General features: G+C 32.1%; 1 protein-coding gene across 4 annotated transcripts in view; it reads right to left on the bottom strand.

Annotated features, from left to right (window-relative positions):
* Positions 1-12,418, bottom strand: part of LOC122513822 (tubby-related protein 4) — a 28,358-nt gene that overhangs the window by 7,954 nt on the left and 7,986 nt on the right. For all 4 annotated transcript variants that reach the window (XR_006302882.1, XM_043630298.1, XM_043630297.1 and 1 more), the window contains one exon: positions 8,811-8,978. Coding sequence is in view for 3 of the 4 variants with exons in the window: in XM_043630298.1 (XP_043486233.1) it covers positions 8,811-8,978 (168 nt within the window). In the remaining variant the exon portion in view is untranslated. The remainder of the gene's footprint in view (positions 1-8,810; positions 8,979-12,418) is intronic.

The raw sequence follows: 12,418 nt of genomic DNA, 5'->3' as shown, positions 1-12,418 counted from the left end.
AATTAATTAATCAACAATTTCAAATACATTTTGACAAAATTAAACAAGACGTGTTTTAAAGTTATATCAAAGAAAAGATCTTTACATTGTTTTTCCAAGTTTTCTTCTCCTCAAGCTCGCTTTTCCTCGCACTCTTGTTTACCTACTAAATTTTCACTATACTTTTCTCGATCGAACCAATCTTCACAGATCCATATCAAGAAAGAGAGAAAGAGGGAGAAAGAGAGAGAGGGCGTATTCGAAGTAGGATTCATATATTATATTTTTCGACTATTTTCCAAAAGCTATGGATTTGCAGATGACGGTAAAAGGGTAGCAGCAGGTGATAGGAACGAGATCGTGGGGGATATATGGTTCTACCTCGAAAATCGTGAAAAACATGATGGGACGCTAGAAAGACTGAGATGAAAAAGGAAAAAAATAAAAAAGAAAAAGAAGAAGAAAGAAGAAGGTAGAGTTTGTGGAAGAGAAGGAGGTGGTAAAGGAGGAGGAGGAGGAGGAGGGGGGTGGTGATCGATAAAATGGTTGCCTCGAATTCTCTGGTGGGTATGGAAACCATATATGTTAGAATGCGAGATTGTGGTCCGAGTACTTCTCGAAGAAATGTATAGTACTCCTGAAGATGATGTGAATTCTATGCTCGGCAAAACATCGGCCACCTCCCTAGTCGAGATTTACAAGAATTTCCAACCCGAATATGAAGAATCTCGTATTGGGATCCTATCCCCTTTTTTTCATGGATAAATTGATAGACGGATGATAAGAAAATATGAATTTTTATGAGGGAACAAACTAAATATCCTTTCAATCCGTTTTTTCATTCTATAATATTTAACACATTTTCTTTTTCGACTAATCAAATTCTATGAAATTTATGGTAATCTGTGTATATGCACGCTACACACATATATATATTTGCATATTATATATGTTTATATATTAGAGAATAGATTGAAAATTCATGTACATTTCAATCCTTGGAAATGTGTACTGTGTGCTAAACATATTATATATATTATATATCTACTTTTATATACAATATATACGCAATATCGTCTTCGTTTCGTTGCATTTGAATAGAAGAGAATAATAATGTTTCTCATTGCCAACTAAATTTACATTAGAATTTCTCTTGCGAATGTTAGAAAAGCTTCTTCCTCAATAGCCGTGAGAGGTTCAGAAAGGAAACGAAGCTCGCCAAACAAGACAAGATCTGAAAGGGCTTTTGAAAAATGATTCTCATTGAAATAGATTCGAAAAGGGTCTCGTTACGATATAATTCTTTAAAAATTCATATTTTTGTCTAAGTGTGTATGTGTGTGTGTGTGTGTCGGTCATTGACTTTTCTTTATTTTTGTTTCTCTCTTTCTCTCTCTTTCTCTCTCTCCCTTTCTCTTGTTGTAAAATTTCGATGATAAGGAAAAGATAAAGGTAGACTTTTACCTGCTAGCATCGTATATTTTCTACTCAACGAACGAACGAACGAACGAATGAGCGAATGAACGTGAAAAACGAAAAGAAAAGAAAACGGAAAGGAAAAAAACGAGAATAAAAACGAGGAACCCTACGCTCGACCTCCCACGTTTCTCTTTTGTCCTGCACGTAGCTCACACATAACACAGTTTGCTCGCTTTTACACGATATGAAATTCTGTTTCTAGTCGTATTCGCAAAGGACTAGGAGAGGGTGGTAGTAGGTAGGTTGGTTCATACTTTCTACTAACGCCTTTTTCTTTCTATTTCTCTATCTTTCTATCTTTTTCTATCGAAAAATGAGTAAAGCCTCACCCTCGTGAATCTTTTAGTAGACTATTGTGCGCTACCTTTAGGTATATATAATCGTCTCCACTTTTCGTTTAAATCTTACGAGTCTCTTTTCTCTCTTTTTACTCACATATACACCCACACACACACATGCATACGTATACGTATACGTATCTATGTACTTAACACACATACGTTCTTGCAAAGTTTTCATAATACTTTATCTTTTTCTCTCGCTCACCACGAAAGACAATTTTTCTTTATCTTTCTATCTATACCAAGGGACCCTTTCAACCAACGTTCTTCATTTAGCTAATTGGCAGCACTTGATAGCAATGCTTTCTCTCTCTCTCTCTCTCTCTTTCTTTCTTTCTTTCTTTCTTTCTTTCTCTTATCTTTCGAAGAAAGATAAATGCGTTTCCTTTTCCTCCCTCTTCCCTTCCATCATTTATTTCTCTTTATATATATTTTTCCTCCCTTATTTCTTCTTTGTCTGTTTTTTGTTTCTTCCTTTTTCCTTTTTTTAAAATATGAAATTCTTTCATAGTCAGACGATGAGAAAAATCGTAGGGTGTCGTAAAGGGATACCACCACCAATGCAATGCGGCAAAACGCTGCAGCGAATCTTGGAACGTTTCTCTCGTCGAGTCACACGTTAAATCAATGACTGGAAACGAACGAGGTCTTTTTCAATGTCAAGGCGAACCCTCCCCCACCTTTATTTCTCTTATTTTCTAGACGAATATTGGCTCGATTTTTGTATTATGGACATTTTCTTTGATTGTATTCCAAATCTTTTTATTTCTTTTTTAGTTTCTTTTTTTTTCGTTGTTGTTTCATGCAAATGTTACTTCATATTTGGGACATTTCTTTTCATTGGTCATGTTTTTATCTTCTGTCGATATTTCTAACGTACGAATTATGATGAATCATTTCATTTGATATTTTCCGAATTATTTCATAGAAAATTGTAATTTCGATTGATCCACTTTCCGTTTGAGGGGCCGGGGGCAATCCACGTGGTTGTTTCTCATCCCTAAAGGGATTTAGGACTTTCTTAGTTTGACCCTGCATCAATGTTTTCATTGTCCCATTTAGAATCTCTCTAGCTGATGTTACTTATAACTAACTCGAGAAGCTAATGATGTCAAACGTGGAAGGGAATTTCCCAGTTAAACCAGTTCCTTGTACTCGGTTGCTCGGAGACCTAGCTACCTGTATCTGCTTGTTAGCTTTCCTTTTTTAATTTTTTTTTTTCCTTATCCTCGGAGACATACATAGTAACATGAGAGACGACGAAAGAAAGAAAGAAAGAAAAAAAAGAATATATTTTTACGTTGCTGTTTCGAGTCAACTTCGATCCGAGAAAGTCGATTTTTTTCTTACGTAACCATAAGCGTTATCGTTAAGAAAAAAACGCAACGATTAGCATAACAAAACACTTTTCCTTTTTTTTTTTTTTATTTTTTTTTTATCTTTACCACGACTGAGTAAGTAAGTGTTTTTATTTTAACTAGGGATATATTTATATTTTTACTCGGATATATTTACTCGGAAGTAAAAAAGAAAAGAAAATAATAGAATGAAATAAGAGTAAAGAGAATAATTTCGAATAGGTCATATCGAAAAGTGGAACAAGTCTCGACCTCACTTTATTTCAGTGTAAGCTTGTATTTTTCATCCGGTTTTATTGTAAGACGTAACACCTCCTTGTCGATATAAATCATTCCAATATTACGGACGTTTTAAAAAGAGATGGAAAAAAAAAAGAATGCATCTACCAATGGAACATTCTAAAAGCTTTTATTTTAAAATCATCGACACGATAAAACACCCCTATTTGTGATCCTACTTTAAATTCTGTCTCCTAATATTTATTATTATTACTATTATTATTACTTTTATTTCTTTATTTTCAATATAGATAGAAGAAAATAATAAATGAATATATATTATTAGAGAATAGTATCGAACGTAAATGCGTATTTGTCTTTTTAGGAATGTTTAACCATAGAATATTAAAAAAACGGAAACAAGAAAAGCAAATGAAAAATGTTGTTATTTGTTTAAAGGAAAACAAAAAGAAAACAATAAGAAATAAAAAATCGTATAGTAATGCAAAAGGAGGGAGAGCTAGGAGGAAATTCTTGGTATACTCGCAATTATCGATTCGTTTCTACGAAGCACACAGTTGGTACGGCCTAGAACACAAGAATAACTGAAAATACGATAAGTAAGTGGGTACCTAGGTACCTTAAGCGGTTGGTTCGGTTAGCTTGGATAAAGGTGACAGGTAGAAAGAATAATGCTCTTTTACAAATTTGATTCTCTCGATATCGGTTCGTTTAATGTTCCAAGGATAAATACGACTACCAATTCGTTATTCCTTCCTTCTTCATTTTACTCTATTTACCGTCTGATCGCGTTACATCCCATTCCTTGTTTCGCAGCAAACATTTATTTTTCCAATGGAGAGGAGCTGCTGCTAGTGGTCGATAATCGTCACGCCCACTTCATATACCGAACCATTTCCAAATATTTTTTTTTATTAAACTTCTCGAAAATTATTTTGTTATTAATAATAATATTTTGGTACATATATATATATATTAATTTTTTTCGACGATAATTCTATGAGATTATTACATGAAAATCTGATACGTGATATTTTTTATTTCTGTCTTGTTTTTTATTTTTCTTTTTTTTTTTATAAATTTCCTCCTTAAAATTTTCTCCCTCGGTTAATATCTCCATTTGTGGTTCGTTTTTTTATTTTGTTATTTTTTTGTAAAGATATAAAATTTCAAACGAGATGAGCCCTATTTTTGTTCACGAGTTTTCGGAGTAAAACGAATCTTGATAAAATCGATCGTGTTCGATATACACTAACACATTCAGAATTTGTTGAAAACGCGAGGTTCAACGTACCGTTCTATGGGAATCGCGACGTTCGATCGAGAACTTTGATAATTGGCAGTGCTTTCAAATCGAGCTATGTGCTGCCAGAGTCCATTCAGCTGAACCGATAACGTCTCGTCGCTTTGATGCCTTCGTAAAATAAAAACAAAAAGAAAAAAATAAAGATAAAGATAAATACAAAAATATAATGCAAGGAAAAATCAACTAACATAAATTAAAGATTACGAGAAGAAGGAAAAGGAAAACACAACAAAACATTTTTTTTGTATCCAACAAGCGTGTTATCGTATTAGAATGACTCCTTCTACGTTTACGTTGCAAACGAATGCATTTAGGTCAGGCGATAGTTAACTCGCTTCTTTTTTCTTATTTTTTCTTTTTTCTTTTCTTTTTTCTATTCAAATACATGTCTCATATTTTTATACTTGACAAAATTTCTTGAACAATTATTGTCTAGGCACATTATTTAAAAGAACTTCAGAACGAAGGATCATTTACTTAAACATTTAGCTGAATCAACGAAATTCCAGTAGTGAAGTGATTTCTAAAGAGAAAAGTGATATCTCGAAGATGCCATTGGCGTGGGGAGAATAAGGGGGAGCCCAAAAAAAAAGAATGAAAGAAAGAAGGGTTAAAAGGTGCTTTAGCACGATCGAACGAGTCATGGTTTCGAAGATAAGAGTTGAGAGTCACTGTCTTAAAACAGCACTGCGTGTACCAGATCGATACCTACGCCGACTACCCTTAAACTCTCTCAAATGCAGACCAATGTGAACGCAGAAACCATGTTTTTTCCCTCTCTCTCTTTCTCTCTCTCTCACCCTTTTTTCATTAACAAAAGTAAATTATCTAAAGTAATAAAAATAAGAAACATTAAGCTGCCGAATTTATTACCACTAACCAACAATTATTATTTCTTTCGTAACGCATGAACATAAAAAAAAAAAAAGAAAAATAGAAAACAAATAAGAAGATAATAAAGAACAGAAATTTTCAGAAGAAATGAATTTTTAAATTAATTAATACGCTTCACTGTGCCTTGAAAAATATGCCAAAATTAAAACATATTAATTTCGTTGAACAATTGATCGAATAAAAATTACAAAAATAAATCAAACGGAACGTGTGTTCGTTCATTTACTATTACAAACTAATACTTTTTCTCTCTCTCTCTCGTTCTTTTTCATTTTTGCTCTCATTAACACCTTGGATGGTGGTAGTAGTAGTTCATCGTTGAAGGAGTCAAAATTACTGACAGTTCGTGCACGAAAACAACAACGGAATGACTCTCTCCTCTGAGGGAGTTGCAACGCGAGATGAAGGGCAGACGCCTCGTTTGTTTCGTCACAATATGTGAGCGTAGTGAAGGCTCTTATTTACAGCATAGCCCTCTCGAACCTTTAAAACGGGGGTGTCAGGCTCGTGAACAGAAGAGCCAGGTCGTGGTGAGGGTGGTGTGCAAGGTGAGCGAGCTTGCTTTTTCGCTATCTTTTTCTCTTTTTCTCTTTTTCTCTTTTTCACCCTCTTTCGTCGTATATTTCTCTCTCTGTCAGACTTATATACATATATATATATATATACATATATGCATGTATGTATATACATAGAGACGAACGAACGCATAGAAAAAGAAAGGAAAAAAAAGGGTGGTGGCATGGTGTTGGTACCTATAACGCCAGAAGAGAGATAGGGGAGGAGGAGTGGAAGAGGGGGAGAGGTGAAGGCATGAAATGTGGAGTAATAACGCGCAAGAGACGAAGACGAGAAAATATCTCTCTGGGAGCTAGGAGATTTTAAGCTGCTGTTATTAATACCGAAGAAGTCGTCGTACTATAAGCAGTCTTATAGACGCTTTTAACTTTCTTTCTCTTCTTCTTCTTCTTCTTCTTATTCTTCTTCTTTTTGTTATATTTCTCTTTCTCTCTTTCTCTATTTTATTCTCCTTCTTTTTCTAATTTTTTCTCTCTTTTTTTTTGTTTCTCATAACATAATATCGATATTAAAGTTTAAAGTCTGAATAAAATTAATAATGAGTTATAGTTATGGTGTATAGTTATATTAAATTTAGATTTTTTTATTCTTTTTTAAATAGGAATATACAAGATTGTCGTAATATGATTAGAAATTGGATTTGAATGAATTCATTCTGTATGGATTTGTGTACAAAAAATATATATTTTTATATTTTTATATATATCATATTATATTTATATATATTTTTTATATATATTATATTATATGTATATTATATATTATTTTTATATATGTTTATTATATTTATATATATTATATATATTTTTATTATTTAATTTTTTATTTTTTAATTGTGTGTGTGACGTTTCATTTTAAATAATAAATTCAATATTAATCGTTTGCTATTTTCTACTTGATTACGACGAAACAAAAATGTATGATATTATTTGTAACGATCTAATGTAGAATCTGTTTTTTCTAACTAACAGCGAAATGTTTCTTTGAATCGAAACGTTTGGAAAGGGGGGGAAATTGATCGAAAAGGGCTGAACTTTATCAACCATCCCCCCCCAAATACTTGATTTCTTTTTCTTTATCGAACACTTACGTAGAAGAAGAAACCACATGACTGGTATAAAACTGATAGGACGTTGAGCTTTCGCATAACTATTTGATCGAGTTCGTTCAACCCTCTTTAACGTATATACGTATATATATGTAGCTACGTATCTACTAAGAAAAATGCCATTTCAGGATGTTTAATCGAACGTTCAAATCATGATTTACACTCAATTTACGTTGTCAATGCGTATTGCTTTACGAACTGGAAGAAAAAAGTTAGTTTCTTCTTTTAATATCCTTTTCTCATCAATTCTGCTTCATTTTCTTTTTTGTTTACATTTATACATAATGATTTTGATTGAAAGAAACGGAGACAAAAACAGATTCTACTAGAGAAATGAGAAAATAAAAAAACGTTTATTTTCATTGTATCAATAATAATTAAGTTACACAAATTAATATCAATTAAATTTGTAGAAATCGTTATATTTTATAAATGTGAAAATAATTATATTTTTATATATATATGTTTAAAATTATTTGATCGACATTAAATTCTTATTTTGATTCGAGTAATTTTGAAGAATCGTATTAGTAAAAGATGTACCAATTGATATTCATGCTCGATGGAATATACAAGTATTGTAATAACTTCATTCGTACAATCTCTCTTGATACCTTTTTATGAATTATTTTCACATCTATGGAGAGGAAAAAAAATAATTAAAAAAATTTTGTAAAGAAGAGGGGAAAATTCACGACTCAAAAGTTTGACGATATTTTTCATTGTGCTTTTGGTACCAAACAAATCTCTCTTTTTTATTCCTGAGATGAATTCAACGAGAGCATCGATTTAATTTGCAGCTGGCTGGGCGAAGTTTTCAATAATAAGAGAGAGAGAGAGAGAGAGAGATAGGAAAAATCCACGTGTATTGGAAAATCGGTTCCAAATCGTACGCTATTTTTTTTTTTCTTTTAGTTTCGAGTTTGGTAAGTTCCACCGTGAAATTTAAAAAAAATATCATGTAATTCGACCGTGGATTAAAAATTCGCGAATTCGAATCTGTCGTATCAATAGTTTGAAACAAAATAACCAAATAAAAAAGAAAAAGAAAGAAAGAAGCAGAGGACTCTCTGAATAAATAATTAAATTAAATTAAATTAAATTAAATTTTAAATTAAATTAATCCATTATAAATGAATATTCCTTTTTTGTCCGTAACGAACAAAATTTATTTAACGTGAAAAAGTTAATTTGATTAAATAGACGAAAAGTATATGAGATAAAAAAAAAATAGAATTACATTTTTTCCTTTTTCTTTTTTTTGTTTTTTTTTTGTTTCGCGTACTAATTGAAATAGTAAAATAAAATAAAAATAAAAAAAACCTCATGGTGATTTTTTTCAACAATTACATTATAAAGTATGATTAATTAATTAATTTAACGAATGTGGCCGAACTTGACGCGTCGTTAAAAAAATAAAATATGTTCGTCATCGATCTAAATTGATTTGACATTAGTGAAACATACGAAGCATATAATCATTCATTCGAGCAATTTCGATTTGAAATTAAAGGAAAATTCGGACTCACCTCGCTACGATGACCACGAAGGTTGTAGTTTGCTCGTAACGGAAGTTCTGCAGCTCTGGTACGACAATGCGAAGTAGTAAATGTCACACCGACAAGACCACGAGCATTCCCGGTAGCTAACCAACCTTCCTGATAGTAATTTGTACGGTCAAGCTTCCATCCCTCGTCCTGAAACAGGAACAAAAATATTACTTCGTGTAGAATGTACGGTCTCCGCGTAATAATTAATTAATTACCACTATTAAAACCAAAAAAAAATAAATAAACCAACAAAAAGCAAAATACTGTAATTATGATAAATACTAATTAGTGTATTTTCTCATTACTGTTCAATTTGTGAATATTAATTTATATAATATTATAATTTTATGAGTATTATAATAATATTATTTGAAATAATTTTGTGAACGTGAACGTATAACATATATATGAAGGAACAATGAGAGCTAATGATGCGATAATGTAAATATGTATATATATGTGTATATATGCTCGCTAATGAACAGACGTATTAAGAAGTAATTAGAAATACAGGAAACGTTCGATCCTTTCATCCAATTACGATTCTAACCTTTCATCGAAATATCTCCTTCTTCGTGTATGTGAAACGTTTCTATAGATATATAACATGGGCGAGCAATGAAAGTCTATTGTAAATGAACAATCAACGAGGTAGAATTGAGTCTCTGATCGAGTGAAATACGAATTTTTCTTCTTTTTCTTTTTTTTTTTTTCTTTTTTTTTATATCTTTCTTTATCCCGAAAACTACACGTAATTACACGTTTTTAGTATTTGAAAAAAAAAAAAATAGTAGAAAAGAAAGTAAAAAAAAAAAGTACATTGAGAAAGTATGAAAAGAGAAGTGTAGTATCCGTTATCTGATATCCCTTTAATGGGTAGAAAAAGACGGATAGATATAGGCAGTTAGATAGAAAGAGAGAGAGAGAGAGAGACTAAACGAAAATCGTCTGGGTCACGACTGCTGTTTGAAGAATATTCGATTACGAGAAGCCCGACGACGTATTCGCTCACGGCGATACGGTGAGTTAGGGTGGTGCTAGTCCGTTGCCAAGGAGAAAGATGAAATTCTCGACGGAAATGAAGCCGAGCGAAGGTTCGTGTTGCAACGAAAAACGAGAGAGAGATAGAGAGATAGAAAGATAAAGAGAGAAAGAGAGAAAGGGTGAACACATTTAGTAGGCGTTTCGTCCAAGAAATTTAATTGAAGAAAGCACCCATTCTCGTGTACATATGTAATTGGCCAATTACCATCTCAAAAAAGAAAAAAAAAGAAAAGGTCTCCCCGTTTCATTTCCCCTTTCTCTTTCTCTTCGATTGAAAAAAAAAAAAAATAAAGAGATTTATTGAACAATTAATATTAAGTTTAGAAAAATACGTATACTTGTTTTACGAATCACATTGGAGGCATACATTTTTCTTCGTTTTACGTTTCATTAATATTTGTTTCTTGGTTTTAACGAATAAAATACATTATCGAATGTGTACCACCCACACACACATACACACACATAGACACTTTAGTTCTGTTAACGATACTCGAGCACCTGAAAATCGCCCTCGTAAATTAACCCTAACCGAAAAGAGAGAAAGTTCTCTCTTTCTCTCTCTTGCGGTAAGTAGTAAACTCGAGGAACAAAGGGCTTCTGGGTATAACTTAAAACCAGTAGAAGAACAATGGACGCGTTTGACTCGTCCAAAGAAATCGCCGCGGAGAAAGGGGGACAAATTTTCCTAAGCTGATCTTTTCGTTCGTTCGTTCGTTCGTTCTTCTTGTTGAGCTTGAAAAGCTCGTTCGATAAATCGTGTCTCCGTGAAAGAGTTTATTTTCTCTCTTATCTCTCTCTCTCTCTCTCTCTCTCTCTCTCTCTCTCTCTCATTATCTTCTTGTTACTATCGAACGGAGGTGAAATCCTTCTTTTAAATTATTCAACGATACCGTTTTAATGCCAGTCAGTCGATTCATTTGCATGTTTCCAAGACAAGATATAATAGAAAAAAAAAAGAAAAAAAGTAATGAATATATTATTATTTAGGAATATTATTGGAAAATGCATACACTGGAAAATTAGCGACGATATCTTTTTTGTGTCCTTTCTTTTTTCTTTTTTATTTTCTAAATTTAACATTAACATTTTTTTTTTTTTCTTTTGTAATATTATCTAACTTTCGTGGCTACTAATATAAATTTCGTATTAAATTTGAAAGTCTCGCAGAGTTAAACTCAGTCCATCGTTCAAGTTTCTTCATTAAAAATTTCCGCTAGCATGAAAAGAGACATAAATATATACTATAAAATTTATATTGTGTTTTTTTCGTTAGTAATAGTAGTAGTAGTAGTAGTAGAAGAAGAAGAAGAAGAAGAAGAAGAAGTTGATTAGTGACGTAGATTTTGCGGATAGCGTGATTTCATGAAAGATTATCCAATGGAACTAGTGGAAAAGAAACGAATAGAAGAGAGTATTTGGAGTTTCTCACGAGACGACAGGATCGTTAAAAGCAAAGCTTTTCTAATTTTCGACGGGCAAGCACCTCCTACCATGCAAACTCGCGTGTCTAAGCATCTACATACTATTACCAATGCAACATGCTACCCTACCCTACGAATGAGGAATTTTTTACTGTTGGAAGATGCAAGAACGATGAAATAAAATGCTTCAGAATGCTCCAAATGAATGCTCGAGACGCTTTAACCCTTTTCTATATCTATTTCTTTCTTTCTTTCTTTCCCTTTCTTTTATTCTTCTCTCGGTTCTTTCTTTCTTTCTTTCTTTTTTTCTTTTTTTTTCTTTCTTTCATTTAACTCAGGGAGGTTGCTGAAGAACGACCAACAATGGAAACCGATTCGAATACATATATACATTGACAATTAGAAAAGAAACGTCTAATTTGATTAAATTCCATTCGAGCTTGTTATTTCTGATCATTTGTGACCCTTTTTTTTATCTTCTATTACTATAAAAATCTTTTCCATTTTATTCTCCATTATTTTCTTTGTTTTATTTAAAATTTATGATCACACACGGTATATATATATATATACATATGTGTGTGTGTTATTACAAATGTGGTCAATTAAATCTCTCGAGGTAGTTTAATTATCACCTGTCTCGAGTAATTCAAAAGAAAAGATTTTTTTGTTAACGTTCTTCCTCTATTATTCTCTTATTCTCCATCTCTCTCTCTCTCTCTTTGATTTACTATCTAACTCAAATTAAGCAAAAGGAAGATGAGGGTTGTTATTTAAATTACATTTAATTGAAAGTTCGTTTAAGAAACAAATTTTTACATTTCTCCGTTCAAGGATGATAAATAAGTAAAAAAATTAATAGAAAAAAAAAAAAAAGTAAAAAAGAAAAAGGAAAAATTTGCAAAATATTTGGATAATAATCTAGCAGCGATCATTTTGACAAATACAATATATACTCGAAATAAGAGAGATGAAAAAAAAAAAGTCGTCGATCACATGCTTGCGATAGGAGGACGGTTTTCCTCATCGAGAAAGGCAGGTGCTTCTTCCAAGTGGTATTATTCGATTTAACCGAGAACAATGGTTCTGGCATCACGAGCGAAACGGGTCTCAATAATG

Source organism: Polistes fuscatus, unplaced genomic scaffold (genome assembly GCF_010416935.1).
Source record: "Polistes fuscatus isolate 324 unplaced genomic scaffold, CU_Pfus_HIC Scaffold13, whole genome shotgun sequence".
Classification (NCBI taxonomy): Eukaryota; Metazoa; Arthropoda; class Insecta; order Hymenoptera; family Vespidae; genus Polistes; species Polistes fuscatus.
Note: the sequence above shows the minus strand (reverse complement) of the source record. Positions and strands in the feature narration are given on the sequence as shown.